The sequence below is a fragment of the Anolis sagrei genome, chromosome 13, assembly GCF_037176765.1.
Source record: "Anolis sagrei isolate rAnoSag1 chromosome 13, rAnoSag1.mat, whole genome shotgun sequence".
NCBI classification, from domain to species: domain Eukaryota; kingdom Metazoa; phylum Chordata; class Lepidosauria; order Squamata; family Dactyloidae; genus Anolis; species Anolis sagrei.
In genome coordinates, this window is record NC_090033.1 from 2643716 (window position 1) to 2665683 (window position 21968).

General features: G+C 42.7%; 2 protein-coding genes across 15 annotated transcripts in view; both read left to right on the forward strand.

Moving 5' to 3' along the window:
• Positions 1 to 14241, forward strand: part of ENO1 (enolase 1) — a 41206-nt gene extending 26965 nt beyond the window's left edge. For all 3 annotated transcript variants that reach the window (XM_060759014.2, XM_067472973.1, XM_060759012.2), the window contains 7 exons: positions 661 to 794; positions 2472 to 2694; positions 7097 to 7294; positions 9244 to 9445; positions 11381 to 11489; positions 12751 to 12809; positions 13860 to 14241. In XM_060759014.2, the coding sequence (XP_060614997.2) occupies positions 661 to 794; positions 2472 to 2694; positions 7097 to 7294; positions 9244 to 9445; positions 11381 to 11489; positions 12751 to 12809; positions 13860 to 13929 (995 nt within the window). In that variant the 3' untranslated portion in view covers positions 13930 to 14241. The remainder of the gene's footprint in view (positions 1 to 660; positions 795 to 2471; positions 2695 to 7096; positions 7295 to 9243; positions 9446 to 11380; positions 11490 to 12750; positions 12810 to 13859) is intronic.
• A 4648-nt stretch (positions 14242 to 18889) lies between these two features.
• The window catches only part of RERE (arginine-glutamic acid dipeptide repeats), a 504717-nt gene continuing 501638 nt past the window's right edge, over positions 18890 to 21968 (forward strand). For 7 of the 12 annotated variants that reach the window (XM_067472974.1, XM_067472980.1, XM_067472981.1 and 4 more), the window contains exon 1: positions 18890 to 19371. The gene's annotated coding sequence lies outside the window, so the exon portion shown is untranslated. The remainder of the gene's footprint in view (positions 19372 to 21968) is intronic. The other 5 variants (XM_067472983.1, XM_067472976.1, XM_067472985.1 and 2 more) reach the window with 2 other exon arrangements.

The following is a 21968-nucleotide window of genomic DNA, read 5'->3' on the forward strand; positions in this document are numbered from 1 at the left end:
GTCTTTCCTTCCTTCCCTTTTTTCTTTTCTTTTCTCCTTCCTTCCCTCCCTCTTTCCTTCCTTCCCCTTTTTCTTTCCTTCTCTTTCCTTCCTTCCTCTTTTCTTTTTCCTTCTCTCCCTTCTTTCCTTCCTTCCTTCCCTCCCTCTTTCCTTCCTTCCTTACCTTTTTTCTCTCCTTCTCTCCTTCCTTCTTCCCTTCCCTTTCTCCCTCCCTCTTCCCTTCATTCCTTTTTTCTTTCCTTCTCTCTTTCCTTCTTTCCCTCCCTCGCTCTTTCCTTCCTTCCTTCCCTTCCTTTTTTCCCCTTCTCTCCTTCCTTTCGTCCTTCTCTACCTCTTTCCTTCCGTCCCTTTTTCTTGTCTTCTCTCCCTTCCTTCCTTCTTTCCCTCCCTCTTTCCTTCCTTCCTTCCCTTCCTTTTTTCCCTTCCTTCCTTCCTTTCGTCCTTCTCTACCTCTTTCCTTCCTGAATTGTGTCTTGTGTCCAGATTTGGTGCCAATTCATCCAGTGGTTTTTGAGTTACGTTAATCCCGCAAACGAACATTACATTTTTATTTATATGGATGAACTGTTTGGTTGCATCTGTTTCGGCAATTGCAGTCGGAGATCTAAGAGATGTTGTCAAGTAAATGGTGTTTTCCCCATATCTATTATTTTTTTGCAGCCAAGTTTGGAGCGAACGCGATCTTGGGCGTCTCCCTGGCCGTGTGCAAAGCCGGTGCCTCTGAGAAAGGAGTCCCTTTGTACCGACACATTGCCGACCTTGCCGGCAACAAGGAAGTCATTCTGCCCGTCCCGGTAAGTGGCCTTTGCAGAGCTGTATCGGAGGCCAGGTGCCCTCTGTACATGCACCAGAGCACTAGACTTCTCCAGTGTCCAGCCAAAGCTGCTACGTTTCAGTGATACGTTACCATTCTAGAATATGAGCTGATCCTGTGCTTATTTATTTATCTACTAGCTGTACCCGCCACGCGTTGCTGTGGCCAACCTTCCCTCCCTCTTTCTCTTCTTCCTTCCCTCTTTCCTTCCTTTCCTCTTTTTCTTTCCTTATTTTTCTTCTTTCTTCCCTCTCTACCTGTTTCTTTCCTCCTTTCTTTGCGCTTTGGTTGCATCCTTCCTTCCTTCTCTCCCTTCCTTCCTTCCTTCCTTCCTTCCCTCCCTCCCTCCCTCCCTCCCTCCCTATCTCGTTCCTTCTCTCCTTCCTTCCCTCTTTTTCCTTTCACTTTTTTATTTCCTTCTTTCCTTCCTTGCTTCTCTACCTTTCCTTCCTTCCTTCCTTCCTTCCTTCCTTCCTTCCTTCCTTCCTTCTTTCCCTCCCTGCTTTTCTCCTTCCTTCCTTCCCCCTTTCCCTATCTTTCGTTCCTTCTCTCCTTCCTTCCCTCTTTTTCCTTTCACTTTTTTATTTCCTTCTTTCCTTCCTTGCTTCTCTACCTTTCCTTCCTTCCTTCCTTCCTCCCTCCCTCCCTTCCTTCTTTTCCTCCCTGCTTTTCTCCTTCCTTCCTTCCCCCTTTCCTTATCTTTCGTTCCTTCTCTCCTTCCTTCCCTCTCTTTTTCCTTTCACTTTTTTATTTCCTTCTTTCCTTCCTTGCTTCTCTACCTTTCCTTCCTTCCTTCCTTCCTTCCTTCTTTCCCTCCCTGCTTTTCTCCTTCCTTCCTTCCCCCTTTCCCTAACTTTCGTTCCTTCTCTCCTTCCTTCCCTCTCTTTTTCCTTTCACTTTTTTATTTACTTCTCTCCTTCCTTGCTTCTCTACCTTTCTTTCTTTCTTTCTTTCCTTCTTTCCCTCCCTGCTTTTCTCCTTCCTTCCTTCCCCCTTTCCTATCTTTCGTTCCTTCTCTCCTTCCTTCCCTCTCTTTTTCCTTTCACTTTTTTATTTACTTCTCTCCTTCCTTGCTTCTCTACCTTTCTTTCCTTCCTTCTTTCCCTCCCTGCTTTTCTCCTTCATTTCTTCCCTCTTTCCTATCTTTCGTTCCTTCTCTCTTTCTTTCTCTCTCTTTTTCCTTTCACTTTATTTCCTTCTCTCCTTCCTTGCTTCTCTACCTTTCCTTCCTTCCTTCCTTCCTTCCTTCCTTCCTTCCTTCCTTCCTTCCCCCTTTCCCCTTTCCCTATCTTTCATTCCTTCTCTCCTTCCTTCCCTCTCTTTTTCCTTTCACTTTTTAATTTCCTTCTCTCCTTCCTTGCTTCTCTACCTTTCTTTCCTTCCTTCCTTCCCCCTTTCCCTCCCTCCTTCCTTCCCTCTGAAGGGGAAGGAAATGAAGAAAGCGAAAGAAGGAGGAAAGGGAGGGAGGGAGGAAAAGAAGGAAAGGAAGAAGGAAGGAGGGACAGGAAGGAAGGGAAGGAGGGAAAGAAGGAAAGGATGGAGAAGGAAGAAAAAGAAGGGAGGAAAGTCTAGAACCATATAATTCTAGGTAAGTCTAGAACCTCATCCTATGCAGAAGAAGAGGTCACCTTCTGATCTTTGCTCTTGCTTCCTCCAGGCTTTCAACGTCATCAACGGTGGGTCCCATGCCGGGAATAAGTTGGCCATGCAGGAGTTCATGATCCTCCCCATTGGTGCCGAGTCCTTCAAGGAAGCCATGCGCATTGGGGCCGAGGTGTACCACAACCTGAAGAACGTCATCAAGGAGAAATATGGGAAGGATGCGACCAATGTGGGCGATGAGGGTGGCTTTGCGCCAAACATCTTGGAGAACAAAGAAGGTAAACAGACACCATCTTCTTCACCTTAAAAAATATTATTGCCTTGCAGAAGACTCATACAGCACCCAATGGGCCAAACAATAGTTCGGTTTCTCAAAACCATACCATCATTATAGTCTAGTTCAGTGGTTCTCAACCTGAGGTTCGCGACCCCCAGGGGGGTTGTTGAGCCATTTTCGGGGGGTCGCGAAGCTGCCTTGGTTGGCCACGCGCCTTTCCAAACATGGAAGTGGGGCCAGGCGGAGGGCTCCCCGCATGACCTTGCCGTTGGGGAGCCTTTTCTGCTCGACTCATGGAATCATAGAGTTGGAAGAGACCTCCTGGGCCATCCAGTCCAACCCCATTCTGCCAAGAAGCAGGAATATTGCATTCAAATCATCCCTGACAGATGGCCATCTGTTTGAAAGCTTCCAAAGAAGGAGCCTCCACATTACCCCAGGGCGGAGAGTTCCACAGCTGAACGGCTCTCACAGTCAGGAAGTTCTTCCTCATGTTCAGATGGAATCTTCTTTCTTGTAGTTCGAAGCCATTGTCCTAGTCTCCAGGGCAGCAGTAAACAAGCTTGCTCCCTCCTCCTCCCTGTGGCTTCCTCTCACATATTTATCCATTGCTATTATATCCCCTCTCAGCCTTCTCTTCTTCAGGCTAAACATGCCCAGCTCCTTAAGCCGCTCCTCATAGGGCTTGTTCTCCAGACCCTTGATCATTTTAGTCGCCCTCCTCTGGACACATTCCAGCTTGTCAACATCTCTCTTGAATTGTAGTGCCCAGAATTGGACACAATATTCCAGGTAAAGTAGTCTAACCAAGCATGGGGAGCATGACTTCCCTAGATCTGGACACTAGGCTACTCTTGATGCAAGCCAAAATCCCATTGGCTTTTTTTGACGCCACATCACATTGTTCCGCGTCCTAGTCTCCAAGGAAGCAGAAAACAAGCTTGCTCCCTCCTCCTCCCTGTGGCTTCCTCTCACATATTTATACATGGCTATCATATCTCCTCTCAGCCTTCTCTTCTTCAGGCTAAACATGCCCAGCTCCTTAAGCCGCACCTCATAGGGCTTGTTCTCCAGACCCTTGATCATTTTAGTCGCCCTCCTCTGAACACATTCCAACTTGTCAACATCTCTCTTGAATTGTAGTGCCCAGAATTGGACACAATATTCCAGGTAAAGTAGTCTAACCAAGCATGGGGAGCATGACTTCCCTAGATCTGGACACTCTGCTCCTCTTGATGCAGGCCAAAATCCCATTGGCTTTTTTTGCCGCCACATCACATTCCTGGCTCATGTTTAACTTGTTGTCCACGAGGACTCCAAGATCTTTTCTACACGTCCTGCTCTCAAGCCACTCCTCATCGTCCCCCATTCTGTCTCTTTGCATTTCGTTTTTCCTGCCAAAGTGGAGTATCTTGCATTTGTCACTGTTGAACTTCATTTTGTTAGTTTTGACCCCGGAAGGGGGCGAGTTGTTGTCCACGAGGACTCCAAGATCTTTTTCACACGTCCTGCTCTCAAGCCACTCCTCATCGTCCCCCATTCTGTCTCTTTGCATTTCGTTTTTCCTGCCAAAGTGGAGTATCTTGCATTTGTCACTGTTGAACTTCATTTGGTTAGTTTTGACCCCGGAAGGGGGCGAGTTGTTGTCCACGAGGACTCCAAGATCTTTTTCACACGTCCTGCTCTCAAGCCACTCCTCATCGTCCCCCATTCTGTCTCTTTGCATTTCGTTTTTCCTGCCAAAGTGGAGTATCTTGCATTTGTCACTGTTGAACTTCATTTTGTTAGTTTTGACCCCGGAAGGGGGCGAGTTGTTGTCCACGAGGACTCCAAGATCTTTTCTACACGTCCTGCTCTCAAGCCACGCCTCATCGTCCCCCATTCTGTCTCTTTGCATTTCGTTTTTCCTGCCAAAGTGGAGTATCTTGCATTTGTCACTGTTGAACTTCATTTTGTTAGTTTTGACCTCGGAAGGGGGCGAGGGCTGGGCGGATGGCTCCCCACATGGCCTGGCCATCCATGGAGTCCCATGGCTGCCTGGCACTCCCCCTTTGCCGAGCTTAAGTGGGGCAGGACCAGGAGGAGGGCTCCACATAGCCTGGCAATCTGGGGAGCCTTTGCTGCCGAGCCCGTACCCGTGCTGAGCATGGTCCAGATCCATTGGTGTTTGATTCATAAGAGTAGCAAAATTACCGTTATGAAATAGCAACGAAAATATGGTTGGGGGTCACCACAACTTTATTTAGGTGTCACGGCATTCATAGAATCATAGAATCATAGAATCAAAGAGTTGGAAGAGACCTCATGGGCCATCCAGTCCAACCCCATTCTGCCAAGAAGCAGGAATATTGCATTCAAATCACCCCTGACAGATGGCCATCCAGCCTCTGTTTCAAAGCTTCCAAAGAAGGAGCCTCCACCACACTCCCTCCGGGCAGAGAGTTCCACTGCTGAACGGCTCTCACAGTCAGGAAGTTCTTCCTAATGTTCAGATGGAATCTCCTCTCTTGTAGTTTAGAAGCAAAGAAGCATTAGAAAGGTTGAGTTCTTATACAATATTTGCTCTAGTTCTTATACAATATTTGAAAACAATCTTAACCTAGAACTCCCCTTTGGGAAAAAATAAGGAACGGAACCGCGATTATGTTCTTCTCTGGGATACCAAGGCCTTTGCTATGGCCGCATGAACCTCCTGCGAGTCAGACGTTCCAGCAATGCAGAAAACTTGCTGAGAGTTCCTAATCTATTTTATTTTTAATTCCTGGCTGGGTTGCTTACTGTAAATTTGTAACCCAGCTGCCAGATGTCTGCTAGGTCAGCTTTACGGTTCTAGAGTATCATGCAGCTCTCCACTTACGCACATGTACATCCCGAACAGGATTCTGACCAAAATACTTTACCGCACCAAGATCGTTCTTTAAGGCATCGTTGTTATTAGTATAAAAGCTAGACATGGGCAATCCATTGTTCTAAATAGTTCTAAAGTACTTAAAAAAATAGGGGACGCTGGTGCTTTGCTTCTAAAGTGTTGTTAAAGTTCTGGCGGTGAAAATTTCAGAACTCTAACAAAAAGGTCATAATAAATTGCAGTTCCTAATTGGTTCCATCATAAAAATCGCCAATGACGAAATAATAAATAGAATTTTTGATAGTTTTGTATCTAAAGCTGGTTCTTTTTTTCTAAAGTGTTGTTAGTGGTGAAAATTTCAGAACTCTAACAAAAGTTCATAATAAATGGCAGTTCCTCATTAGTTCTGTCATAAGAATCGCCAATAATGAAATAATAAATACAAAACTATCAAAAATTCTATCTAAAGCTGGGTCTTTGCTTCTAAAGTGTTGTTAAAGTTCTGGCGGTGAAAATTTAAGAACTCTAACAAAAGTTCATAATAAATGGCAGTTCCTCATTAGTTCTGTCATAAAAATAGCCAATAATGAAATAATAAATACAAAACTATCAAAAATTCTATCTAAAGCTGGGTCTTTGCTTCTCTAAAGTGTTGTTAAAGTTCTGGCGGTGAAAATTTAAGAACCCTAACAAAAGGTCATAATAAATGGCAGTTCCTAATTGGTTTTGTCATAAAAATAGCTAATAATGAAATAATAAATACAAAACTATCAAAAATTCTATCTAAAGCTGGGTCTTTGCTTCTCTAAAGTGTTGTTAAAGTTCTGGTGGTGAAAATTTCAGAACTCTTAACAAAAGTTCATAATAAATGGCAGTTCCTAATCACCAATAACGAAATAATAAATAGAATTTTTGAAAGTTTTGTATCTAAAGCTGGGTTTTTGCTTCTGAAGTGTTGCTAAAGTTCTGGTGGTGAAAATTTTAGAACTAAATGTCATTATAAATGGCAGTTCCTAATTGGTTTTGTCATAAAAATAGCTAATAATGAAATAATAAATACAAAACTATCAAAAATTCTATCTAAAGCTGGGTCTTTGCTTCTAAAGTGTTGTTAAAGTTCTGGTGGTGAAAATTTCAGAACACTAACAAAAGGTCATAATAAATGGCAGTTCCTAATTGGTTCTGTCATAAAAAATGCCAATAATGAAATAATAAATAAAATTTTTGATAGTTTTGTATCTAAAGCTGGGTCTTTAGATACAAAACTGGGTGGTGAAAATTTCAGAACTCTGACAAAACTTTCAGAATTTTATTATAAATGGTAGTTTTCTAATTGATCCTGTCATTAAAATCGCCAAAAACGAAATAATAATGAAAATTTGAAAATTTTGTTAGTGTTCTGAAATTTTCACCGCCAGAACTTTAGCAACACTTCAGAAGCTTTGCAGCAGGGAACACTCGGAAGGTTATGTAAACATAGTGTGACTTCCTGGGATTCTTCTCTCGCCTGTGACTTGAAAACGATGCTTTTGCTTCTGCCTTTCGTTCCTCCCAGCTCTGGAACTGCTGAAGACCGCCATCAGCAAGGCTGGATACACCGACAAGATTGTCATCGGGATGGACGTGGCCGCCTCCGAATTCTACCGCGACGGGAAATACGACCTGGACTTCAAGTCCCCGGACGACCCCAGCAGATACATCAGTCCTGACCAGCTGGCGGACTTGTACAAGGGATTTGTGAAGAACTACCCAGGTGAGTTATAGTGAAACGTTGTATGTATGTGTCGGGTACGACAACCCTGTGCTGGTGTTTGCCTTCCCCTTGTAAATACAGCCTTAGAACAACAACAACAACAATAACAATAATAATAATAATAGTAATCTATATAAATAGATTATGGATGTGCCCATTGGGTTTAAAAACCTAATAATAATAATAATAATAATAATAAACAATAACAACAAAACAACAACAACAATAATTATTATTATTATTATTATATAAATAAAAATGTAATGTTTGTTTTTGGGACTAACATAACTCAAAAACCACTGGACGAATTGACACCAAATTTGGATAAAAATACAAATATCAGGCTAACGAGTGTCCATCACCCGTAAAAACACACACACACACACACAAAAACCTAAACAAAACAACGGAACAGACTTAAAAACCCAGAAAATACACCATATATACATATACTCATTTGCTCATATACATATACACATGCCACCACATTCATACACACTTACACACACATATATATGCACAAGCAAACATAAATATACATATATACATACACACACATATATGTATATGCAAATGCCCACATACATATACACAAGCATATACATATACTATACATTAACATGCATATAGACAAGCACACACATATACACAATACATATACGCATATAAACACACAAATACACAAATATATACTCATATACATGCACACATATATAAAACCACATATACAGTATATATGCAAACACACATATATACACATATACATATACACATGCAAACATATACATATACACATGCACATACACACACATATATACACAAATAGGCATATAGACAAGCACACACATATACACAATATACATACACACATATAAATGCACAAATATTTATTATTTATTTATTTATTTGATACACTTGTATACCGCTAATATCTCAGCCTGTGCGGCGACTCATTGCGGTTTACAACTTGTTAAAATACAATAGTCACTTAAAAATATAAAATAAGAATCAAAATACAAGACATAAAACATACATAGTATGAACATAATTAGTATCGGGCCACCAATACAATCGAAAACATCTCATAGTTAAAATCGTAATTCAGTTCGTTATCCTTGGTTGCAAGTCCATGGTCAAAATAACCTTACATCGGAAATTAGTTAAAAACTTGCTCGAACATCCAAGTTTTTAGATTTTTCCGAAATGCCATTAGCGAAGTGGCTGATCTTAGTTCTATAGGGAGGGCATTCCAATACACACATATACACACACATATATACACAAATAGGCATATAGACAAGCACACATATACACAATATACATACACACATATAAACATACAAATACACAAATATATACACACACATATACAGTATGTATGCAAACACACAAATATGCATATATACACATGCACACACATATACACAATATACATACACACATATAAACACACAAATACACAAAATATACACATATACACACACACACATATATATACACCCACATATACAGTATATATGCAAACACATATACATATACACATGCACACGCATATACACAATATACATACACACATATAAGCACAAATACACAAATATATATACGCATTTACACAAATATATGCACACATACACAAATATATACACACACAAAGCACATACTCAGACTGGGCCACAGCAATGCGTGGGAGGGGACAGCTAGTAATAATAATAATAATAATAATAATAATAATAATAATAATAATATAACAACAACACTTTGTTTATATTCCTGCCTTCTCCAAGGGGACTCAGAGTGGATGACAGTGTAAACAGACACCAGCAAACATTCAATGCCTTGTTATGATACAATGAGACACACAAACAAAGGCAAAGGCTTCTCCTTTCATTTCCGGCTTTGGAGGTGGAAATGAAAGAGAATACCTATCTGTCTCCCTTCTCGATTCCCAGTGGTTTCCATTGAGGACCCCTTTGACCAGGACGACTGGGCCGCCTGGAAGAAGTTCACGGCCAGCGCAGGGATCCAGGTGGTGGGGGACGACCTGACGGTGACCAACCCCAAGCGGATCGCCAAAGCCGTGGAGGAGAAGTCCTGCAACTGCCTGCTGCTCAAAGTCAACCAGATCGGCTCCGTCACAGAGTCCCTTCAGGCGTAAGTCCCGCTCCCAAGGCGATGGCAGTAGCACCTCCAAAAGCAAAGACATGGGCAATCCATTGTTCTAAATGGTTCTAAAGTACTTACAAAACCAGGGGGTGCTGGTGCTTTGCTTCTAAAGTGTTGCTAAAGTTCTGGCGGTGAAAATTTCAGAACTCCAACAAAAGGTCATAATAAATGGCAGTTCCTAATTGGTTCTGTCACAAAAATCTCCAATAACAAAATAATAAATAGAATTTTTGAAAGTTTTGTATCTAAAGCTGGGTCTTTGCTTCTAAAGTGTTGTTAAAGTTCTGGCGGTGAAAATTTCAGAACTCCAACAAAAGGTCATAATAAATGGCAGTTCCTAATCGGTTCTGTTATAAAAATCTCCAATAACAACATAATAAATAGAATTTTTGAAAGTTTTGTATCTAAAGCTGGGTCTTTGCTTCTAAAGTTCTGGTGGTGAAAATTTCAGAACTCTAACAAAAGGTCATAATAAATGGCAGTTCCTAATTGGTTCTGTCATAAAAATCACCAAGAACGAAATAATAAATAGAATTTTGGAAAGTTTTGACTCTAAAGCTGGGTCTTTGCTTCTAAAGTGTTGCTAAAGTTCTGGTGGTGAAAATTTCAGAACTCTAACAAAACTTTCAGAATTTTATTATAAATGGCAGTTTCTAATTGGTCCTGTCATAAAAATCGGATGTTCGGATTAGAGTTTTGATTTCGTCATTTGAGAGTTATAGTTGCTGGGATTTATAGTTCACCTACAATAAAAAGCATTCTGAACCCCGGCAACGATGAAATTGAACCAAAATTGGCACACAGAACTCCATGCCCAAATTTGAATACTGAGAAGGGTTTGGTAGGCATTGACCTTGAGTTTTGGAGTTGTAGTTCACCTACATCCAGAGCACACTGTGGACTCAAACAATGATGGACTTGAACCAAACTTGGCGCGAATACAGAATATGCCCAAATGTGACCATGGGTAGAGTTTGGGGAAAATAGACCTTGACATTTGGGAGTTGTAGTTACTGGGATTTGTAGTTCACCTACAATCAAAGAGCATTCTGAACTCTGTTGACGATGAAATTGAACCAAAATTGGCACATGGAACTCGATGCCCAAACTTGAATACTGGGAAGGGTTTGGTGGGCATTGACCTTGAGTTTGGGAGTTGTAGTTCACCTACATCCAGAGAACATGGTGGACTCAAACAATGATGGATTTGGACCAAATTTGGTACGAATACAGAATATGCCCAAATGTGAACAGTAGTGGAGTTTGGGGGAAATAGACCTTGACATTTGGGAGTTGTAGTTGCTGGGAATTATAGTTCACCTACAGTCAAAGAGCGTTCTGAACTCCACCAACGATGAAATTGAACCAAAATTGGCACATGGAACTCCCATGCTCAACAGGAAATATTGGAAGGGTTTGGTGGGCATTGACCTTGAATTTTGGAGTTGTAGTTCACCTACATCCAGACAGCCCATGGAGTTAGGGGAAAATAATATTCCCCTGCGTTTAGCATCTCCATTTTGTTTACAAGGCTCTGCGCATGATGTCTATAGTCATCGCCAGCCACTAGGGGTCAGTAGTCACCTCCTGTATTGACTACAATAGTTTCCTGCTTTTGCGCATCCTTGCAAAAGAACTAAGGAGTCAAGAGAAATACACGCATAAATACGCATATATAGTTTTCCACGTATGATGAATAAATAACCATCAGATGTTTAATGTAGTGTGTTTTGGATCCCATCCCTGGATTATTATTTATTTATTTTGCACCACACCACCTACACACTGCAGCGGATACACAAATGTGTCACGACACACCGTTTGGAAACCTCTGTTATAGAGTCTTAGAATGGTTTGGGACAAGAGAAGGTGCGGTTTCTTCTCATTGTATGTTTACATTTGCCAATCCTCTTCTTTCTTCAGCTGCAAACTCGCTCAGTCCAACGGCTGGGGTGTGATGGTCAGCCATCGCTCCGGAGAGACCGAAGACACTTTCATTGCCGACCTGGTGGTCGGGCTCTGCACTGGGCAGGTGGGTATATATTCTATCTATCCATCCATCCATCCATCTACCCATCCACCCATCCATCTCTCCATCCATCCATCTACCCATCCACTCATCTATCTACCCATCCCTCCCTCTGTCCATCCATCCATCTACCCATCCATCAATCTACCCATCCATCAATCTATCCTTCCCCTCCCTCCTTCCATCTATCCACCCATCCATCCATCTATCTGTCCATCCATCCATCTACCCATCCATCCATCTACTCATCCATCCATCATCTATCTACTCATCCATCCATCTACCCATCCCTTCCTCTATCCATCCATCAAGCCACCCATCTATACATCTATATGTCCATCCATCCATCTACTCATCCATACATCTATCTACTCATCCATCTACCCATCCCTCCCTCTATCCATCCCTCCATCTACCCATCCATCCATCTACCCATCCATCTACTCATCCATACATCTATCTATCCATCTAATCATCTCTCTCTCTATCCATCCATCCATCCATCCATCTACCCATCCATCTATCCCTCCATTCATCCATCTACCCATCCATCCATCTATCCATCCTTCTATCCACCCATCCATCTATCTATCCATCCATCCATCCACCCATCCATACATCTATCTACTCATCCATCTACCCATCCCTCCCTCTATCCATCCATCCATCTACTCATCCATACATCTATCCATCCATCTAATCATCTCTCCCTCTATTCATCTATCCATCCATCCATCTACCCATCCATCTATCCCTCCATTCATCCATCTACCCATCCATCCATCTATCCATCCTTCTATCCACCCACCCATCCATCTATCTATCCATCCATCCATCTACCCATCCATCCATCTATCCCTCCATGTATCCATCTATACATCTATCTATACACATAATCTATACACATAATAAAAGTGAATGTGTGTGTGTGTGTGTGTGTGTGTGTGTGGCTGGGGTGTCCACTTGCACAGACAAGCTTCCACTTTCACAAACAGCGATAGCTCCCACTCCTCTGGAGACACCAATGGCCCTCCCTCCAGTGACATTGCAAGTTATAGTGAGCGCCATGAACATGTCCAAGAGCCCTGCCAAGGTCCTCCATAAACACCACACTGCTCACGACCCGAGTGAAGGCTTTCATTTGGGGATGATTCCACCCTAGAATTTGACCAACAAAACCTACTGGAGGTCTTTGGAGGGAATTATAGGAGTTGTAGTTCACCTACATTCAGAGCTCTTACTCAGTTTCTATTCTCTTTTCCAGATCAAGACTGGTGCTCCTTGCCGATCCGAACGCCTTGCTAAATACAACCAACTCTTGAGGTCAGTGTTTACTTGAGGAATCCAAAGTTTATGGGCCCAAAGCCACCTTTGTGAGACGAGCCACGTGAGATAGAGCGGTATATAAATAAATAAATAAATAAATAAATAAATAATAATAATAATTATTATTATTATTATTATGGGACATGAGAAAAGCCTCCCACAAAGATGGTAAAACATCAAAAGATCTAGGCATCCCCTGGACAACGTCCTTGCAGACGGCCAATTCTTTCACTCCAGAAGCGACTTGCTGTTTCTCAAGTCGCTCCTGACATGAGAAAAAAAATCCTCTATCTTAGTCTAGCTACTCATTGAGGACTGGAGACTTGTGCAGTCCAGGGATTAAACCTGACAGCAACATTCAAGCAGACAAGATTTCTTTCTCCCACCCTGGACCAGCCTAGTTTCCAACACACTTCACAACCTCTGACGATGCCCTGCCATTGATGTGGGCGAAATGTCAGGAGAGAATGCTTCTGAAACGTGGAAACTCACAGCAAACCAATGATCCCGGCCATGAAAGCCTTCGACAACGCGCCTTATTTTGTTGCACAATTAAGTCAGGCAAAGCATGTTGATGGCACTCTCCTAGCAGGAAACTGTCAGAGTTTGGGGGACGCGCAGCAGAAGGTTTGCTAGATCAACAGACTCTGTGTTGCAAAATAAGGACTCTGCAGGCTTTCAGTTGCAAAAGAAACTAAGTTTTACTAAGCACATTCAAAAGACACGTCTTACTACAGCGAGCTACAATCAGGAACAAAAAAAATGAAAGTCTCTGCACATCTGCTTATCTCTTCTTACTGAGACTAGTTTCTCCCTTCTGTTCCCAGCAAGAGCAAACATTATCTCACCTCTCTCAAGGTTACATAATCACAGCCTCATTGGAATGAATATTCTGCACAGCATTTCTAATACACAGTAGAATCCATCTTGGAAATACATAGAAGCACATTTAAAACACACATACATATCTAAATTAATCCCGACTGCTTTCTTCCCAACTGTTGTTCCAATGTTTCTTTTGTATTGTCTCCCCGTTCGCAAATTTAGGATCGAAGAGGAGCTTGGAAGCAAGGCCCGCTTTGCTGGCAAGAACTTCAGGAACCCGCGCGTCAACTAAGTGTCCACTAAACCGCAGTGGGGCAGGCGAGGCTCCTTCGCGCCCCCCCCAGACACCCCCCCCCCAATCATCCCCTTTGCACTAGTCACCTCATTTAGCTGAAATGCAAAAAACCCTTAGTACCTGTGTGCAACAAAAGAAGGCCACGGATGGAACCAGACGAGTTTTGCAAAGCGTTGAAGGATCCTCTCTATTCTCCCATTCTCCTGCTTTCGTGTGTGGAAGCTGTACACCTTGCAGTGCATCCCGGAGTACCTGCAAATGGGAAAGAGTAGCCATTCTCATGCGAGGCCAATAAAACGAGAAACACCAGTGCAGCCTTGGTTTTGTTTATGGGGACATTTGGGGAAGGATGCGGGGCTGCCATGAAGGCTTCCTGGTTTAGTTTTCTGCGGCAAGAAGAGTGCAAAAACAACCAAGGTTGACGTGTATAACAAAAGACGCGAGGCTAGAGACGTATTAATATTATGTCCGGGCAGAATGGATCTTCCCAGAGGTTTTCGTTTCCGATCCATCTACCCATCCCTCCCTCTATCTATCCACCCATGTAGTTATCTATGTATCCATCCATCTACTCATCCATCCATCTATCCCATCTATCTATCCATCCATCTACTCATCCATCCATCTATCCATCCACCCATCCCTCTATCAATCCATCCATGTATTTATCTATCTATCCATCCCTCTACCCATCCATCTGTCCATCCATCTACCCATCCATCCATCCACCCACCCATCTATCCGTCCATCTAACTACCCATCCATCTACTCATCCATCCACCCACCCACCCCTCTCTCCATCCATCCACCTACCCATCCCTTCCTCTATCTATCTATCCATCCATCTATTCCATCCATCCATCCCTCTCTCCATCTATCCATCCATTCATCTATCAATCAATCCATCCATCTACCCATCCCTTCCTCTATCTATCCATCCATCTATTCCATCTATTCCTCCATCTATCCATCCCTCTATCTACTCATCCACCCACCCACCCTTCTATCCATCCATCTATCTACTCATCCATCCATCTATCAATCCATCCATCCTTCTATCCATCCATCTATCCCTCCATCCATCCATCTATCCCTCAATCCATCTACCCTCTATCTATCCATCCATGTATTTATCTATCTATCCATCTATCACATCTATCCATCCATCTACCCATCCATCTGTCCATCCATCTACCCAATCATCCATCCACCCACCCATCTATCCGTCCATCTAACTACCCATCCCTCTACTCATCCATCCACCCACCCACCCCTCTCTCCATCCATCCATCCATCTATCCATTCACCTACCCATCCCTTCCTCTATCAATCCATCTATTCCATCCATCCATCCCTCTCTCCATATATCCATCCATCCATATATCCATCCATTCATCTATCAATCAATCCATCCATCTACCCATCCCTTCCTCTATCCATCCATCCATCCATCCATCTATCCATCCCTCTATCTACCCATCCATCTACTCATCCACCCACCCACCCTTCTATCCATCCATCCTTCTATCCATCCATGTATCCACCCATCTTTCCATCCATCCATCCATCCATTCTATCTATCCATATCCATCCATCCCTGGATTTGAACCGCCAACTTTTTGATCAGCAAGTTCAGCAGCTCGGCAGTTTAACCCGCTGCACCACCACGGGTCCTACACAGTACAATACAAAAAAGTAAAAGCAATAGCACACAAAACGATTCAAAACTCAGAATAACACCCCAGAATGGTGACAACTGGCGTAAGGCCCGGCCAAATTGTAAACAAAACAAGGGAATGAAAAAGTGCAAATGGTCACTAAGGAAGAAGGGCACGGATGAAAAGGGCAGTGGTGGCCGGACCATTCATTGCGGACCATTGTGGCTAGAATGTGGTCACAAAGATAGGCAGGGCCTGAACTGTTCAGGAATTTATTTTGTCATTTGGGAGTTGTAGTTGCTGGAATTTATAGTTCACCTACAATCAAAGAGCATTCCGAACTCCGACAACGATGGAATGGAGCCAAACTTGGCACACAGAACTCCCACAACCAACAGGAAATACTGCAAGGGTTTGGTGGGCATTGACCTTGAGTTTGGGAGTTGTAGTTCACCTACATCCAGAGAGTACGGTGATGGATCTGGACCAAACTTGGTACGGATACTCAATATGCCCAAATGTGAACACTGGTGGAATTTGGGGGAAATCGACCTAGACATTTGGGAGTTGTAGTTGCTGGGATTTATAGTTCGCCTACAACCAAAGAGAATTCTGAACACCAACAATAGAATTAGGCCAAACTTCCCACACAGAACCCCCATGCCCAACAGGAAATACTGGAAGGGTTTGGTGGGCATTGACCTTGAATTTTTGAGTTGTAGTTCACCTACATCCAGAGAGTACAGTGATGGATCTGGACCAAACTTGGTACGGATACTCAATATGCCCAAATGTGAACACTGGTGGAATTTGGGGGAAATCGACCTAGACATTTGGGAGTTTTAGTTGCCGGAATTTATAGTTCAGCTACAATCAAAGAGCATTCTGAACTCCGAAAACGATAGAATTGGGCCAAACTTCCTACAATTGAACCAAAATTGGCACACAGAACTCCATGCCCAAATTTGAATACTGGGAAGGATTTGGTGGGCACTGACCTTGAATTTTGGAGTTGTAGTTCACCTACATCCAGAGAGCACCATGGACTCAAACAATGGTGGATCTGGACCAAACTTGGCATGAATACTCAATAAGCCCAAATGTGAACACTGGTGGAGTTTGGGGAAAATAGACACTGACAGTTGGGAGTTGTCGTTGCTGGGATTTATAGTTCACCTGCAATCAAAGAACATTTTGAACTCCACCAATGAAGGAATTGAACCAGTCTTGGCACACAGAACTTCCACGACCAACAGGAAATACTGGAAGGGTTTGGTGGGCGTTGTTAGCCTTGGAGTTTGAGAGTTGTAGTTCACCTACATCCAGAGAGTACAGTGATGGATCTGGACCAAACTTGGCACAGATACTCAATATGGCCAAATGTGAACACTGATGGAATTTGGGGGAAATCGATCTTGACATTTGGGAGTTGTAGTTGAGGGATTTATAGTTCACCTACAATCAAAGAGCATTCTGAACTGGCCAAGCCTCCCTCCAGCCTCGCATGCTCTCCCTTGCCCCTTGGCTGAGAAGCCAGCCAATCACAACGGAGGAAGGCTTCTTCTAGGAGGATTTCCAAAAAGGAAGAGAAGGACAGTATATATACAATATATTATATTATTAGCATAGTATAATATCAGTATTATATATTGCTATATTTTACTATACCATTATATTGTAATATTATTAGTAATATTACATGCAATATAAAATATATAATTATAATATCATAACGTCAGGCAGATCTATTTGGCTACTTATTATTTATGTGGGCCGTGGAGCTTCAGATATACCCCGAAACTATTCAGACGTACCCCAAAACGATTTACCAGCAATGATGGAAAAGAATCAGAACCAAGCAAACTTCTCTTGGAAGAGGATGGCAGGGGGTTGGACTAGATGGTCCATGTGGTCTCTTCTCATTCGATTATTTTCTGATTCTATTATTCTTATTATGGTTGGGTGGCCTTCTGTCGGGGGTGCTTTGATGGTGCTTTTCCTGCATGGCAGGGGGTTGGACTAGATGGCCCATGGGGTCTCTTCCCACTCTATTATTCTCTGATTCTCTGATTCTTATTATGGCTGGATGGCCATCGGTCGGGGGTGCTTTGATTGTGCTTTTCCTGCATGGCAGGGGGTTTGACTAGATGGCCCATGGGGTCTCTTTCCACATTATTATTATTATTATTATTATTATTATTATTATTATTGCTGGATGGCCATCTGCCAGGAGTACTTTGATTGTGCTTTTACTGCATGGCAGGGGGTTGGACTAGATGGCCCTTGTGGCCTCTTCCAATTATTATTATTATTATTATTATTATAATAAATTATTCTATGATTTTATTATTATTATTATTGCTGGGTGGCCATCTGCCAGGAGTGATTTGATGGTGCTTTTCCTGCATGGCAGGGGGTTGGACTAGATGGCCCATGGGGTCTCTTTCCACATTATTATTATTATTATTATTATTATTATTATTGCTGGATGGCCATCTGCCAGGAGTACTTTGATTGTGCTTTTACTGCATGGCAGGGGGTTGGACTAGATGGCCCTTGTGGCCACTTCCTATTATTATTATTATTATTATTATCATCATCATCATCATCATCAATTATTCTATGATTTTATTATCATTATTATTATTGCTGGGTGGCCATCTGCCAGGAGTGATTTGATGGTGCTTTTCCTGCATGGCAGGGGGTTGCACTAGATGGCCCATGTGGTCTCTTCCAACTCTTATTATTCTTATTATGCCTGGATGGCCATCTGTCAGGGGTGCTTTGATGGTGCTTTTCCTGCATGGCAGGGGGTTGGACTAGATGGCCCATGGAGTCTCTTCCAACTATTATTATTATTATCTATTATTATTATTATTATTATTATTACTGGATGGCCATCTGCCAGGAGTGCTTTGATGGTGCTCTTCCTGCATGGCAGGGGGTTGGAATAGATGGTATCACGTGGTCTCACCATGAGGTGAAAAAAAGAGCCCCGCCCCTCCCCTCCTCCTCCCCCCTCCCTCCCTCCCCCCCTCCCCCCCTCCCCCCCCCAACCGTCGCCGGCGCGAGGACGGCCCTCCTCCTGCCCCGCCCCCCTTTTCCCCGCCTTTCGCCCAATCCCGCGCCGCGTCTCATTTTAAGCCCGCCGCTTCACCTATCACTCTCTCGTTTCGTTTCGACGGCGCGGATTGGTGCTTGGGTCGGGCGCCCCGCCCATATTTACTATCAGCGCCCCGCCGCCGCACGCGCACGCCTCCAGGCCGGGTGCGGGAGCCAATCAGGAGGCGCGATACTGGCGTGTGGCGGTAGCAGCAGCAGCCCTGTCCCTGTCTGAAGGGGTGGCGGTGTGAGGGGAACAGAGAGGAGGGAAGAAAGGAAGGAAGGAAGGAAGGGAGAGGAGGAGACACAGAGAGAGAGAGAGGGAGAGGAAGGCTTCCCTTTGGGCCTAGCCGGTTCCCCTCAGCCTGCTTCCCCCTGCTCTTCCTCATTGTCCCCCTCACGTTGAAGGCCTTCCTCCTCCCCAGAACAAGAGAGGCCTTCCCTCTTTCCTCCCTCCCTCCCCACATTGAAGGCCTGAAAGCATTAGGGAACCAGGCTCCTCTTCCCTCCTTTTCCTTCCCTCTTTCTTTCCTTCCTTCCCCACACATCCTGACTCAAGACCCTTCCTCCCTCCCTCCCTCCCAATCCCTTCTTTTCTGTCCAAGCTCTTGTTTGGGATCTCCTCCTCCAGCCCACCTCCAGACAAAGCCCACTCATGGTGTGACTCCAGGGGGAGAAGGTAAGTCAGAGGGCCTTCCATTGGTGGGGCTTTTTTTGTTTGTCTACTTGTGTTGTGCCTTCAGTATTGCAATTAACAGGGAGAAAGGGGAGGAAAGACATAAAAAAGACACAAACAAGAGTGGCCTACCAAACTACACAACAGGCACCTTCTCTCACCAAATGTTTTGTGTTGTGCCTTCAGTATTGCAATTAACAGGGAGAAGGGGAGGAAAGACACCAATTATTATTATTATTATTGTTATTATTATTATTATTAGTAATAGTAGTAGTATTGCTGGATGGCCATCTGTCAGGGGTGCTTTGATGCTGCTTTATCAAATACACATGCCTAACAACAATGGCATATCAGTCTACACAACAGGCACCTTCTCTCACCAAATGTTTTGTGTTGTGCCTTCATCTTCTCTCACCAAATGTTTTGTGTTGTGCCTTCAGTATTGCAATTAACAGGGAGAAGGGGATACACATGCCTAACAGCACTGGCCTACCACACTACACAACAGGCATCTTCTCTCACCAAATGTTTTGTGTTGTTCCTTCGGTATTGCAATTAACAGGGAGAAGGGGAGGAAAGACATACACATACCTAACAACAATGGCCTATCAGTCTACACAACAAATAGGAAAGACATATGCATGCCTAACAGCAATAGTCTATCAGTCTACACAACAGCAATGGCCTATCAAACTATACAACACGCATCTTCTCTCACAAAATGTTTTGTGTTGTTTCTTCGGTATTGCAATTAACAGGGAAAAGGGGAGGAAAGACACCAATAGGAAAGACACACACATGCCAAACAACAATGGCCTATCAGTCTACACAACAAATAGGAAAGACATACACATGCCTAACAACAGTGGCCTATCAAACTACACAATAAATAGGAAAGACATACACATGCCTAACAGCAATGGCCTATCCAACTACACAACAGGCACCTTCTCTCACAAAATGTTTTGTGTTGTTTCTTCAATATTGCAATTAACAGGGAGAAGGGGAGGAAAGACACCAATTATTATTGTTATTATTATTATGAATTATTCTATTATTATTGTTATTATTATTATTAGTAGTAGTAGTAGTATTGCTGGATGGCCATCTGTCAGGGGTGCTTTGATAGTGCTTTATCAAATACACATGCCTAACAACAATGGCCTATCAGACTATACAACAGGCACCTTCTCTCACAAAATGTTTTGTGTTGTTTCTTCGGTATTGCAATTAACAGGGAGAAGGGGAGGAAAGACACCAATTATTATTATTATTATTATTATTATGAACAACAAACTACACAACAAATAGGAATTATTATTATTATTATTATGCCTAACAACATGCCTAACAACAAGAGCCTTTCAAACCACACAACAGGCACCATCTCTCACAAAATGTTTTGTGTTGTTTCTTCAGTATTGCAATTAACAGGGAGAAGGGGAGGAAAGACACCAATTATTATTATAAATTATTCTATTATTCCATTATTATAATAAAATTATTATTATTATTGCTGGATGGCCATCTACCAGGAGTGCTTTGATTGTGCTTATCCTGCATGGCAGGGGGTTGGACTAGATGGCCCATGTGGTATCTTCCAACTATTATTATTATTATTATTATTATGCCTAACAACAATGGCCTTTCAAACAACACAACAGGCACCTTCTCTCACCAAATGTTTTGTGTTGTTTCTTCAGTATTGCAATTAACAGGGAGAAGGGGAGGAAAGACACCAATTATTATTATAAATTATTCTATTATTCCATTATTATAATAAAATTATTATTATTATTGCTGGATGGCCATCTGCCAGGAGTGCTTTGATTGTGCTTATCCTGCATGGCCGAGGGCTGGACTAGATGGCCCATGTGGTCCCTTCCAACTATTATTATTATTATTATTATTATTAGTAGTAGTAGTAGTAGTAGTAGTATTGCTGGATCGCCATCTGTCAGGGGTGCTTTGATGGTGCTTTATCAAATACACATGCCTAACAACAATGGCCCATCAATCTACACAACAGGCACTTTCTCTCACAAAATGTTTTGTGTTGTTTCTTCAGTATTGCAATTAACAGGGAGAAGGGAAGGAAAGACATACACATGCCTAACAACAGTGGCCCATCAATCTACACAACAGGCACTTTCTCTCACAAAATGTTTTGTGTTGTTTCTTCAGTATTGCAATTAATAGGGAGAAGGGGAGGAAAGACACAAATAGGAAAGACATACACATGCCTAACAACAATGGCCAATCAAACTACACAATAGGCACCTTCTCTCACAAAATGTTTTGTGTTGTTTCTTCAGTATTGCAATTAATAGGGAGAAGGGGAGGAAAGACACAAATAGGAAAGACATACATATGCCTAACAACACTGGCCTATCAAACTACACAACAGGCACCTTCTCTCACAAAATGCTTTGTGTTGTTTCTTCAGTATTGCAATTGACAGGAGGGAATGACACCATGAGATGTGAAATATGTCATTGATAGTTGCTGATGATGGCTTGTTTTATTGTTGGTAAAATGTTGTTTTATAATAATAATAATAGTAATAATAATAATAATAATACTTTATTTATACCCCGCCA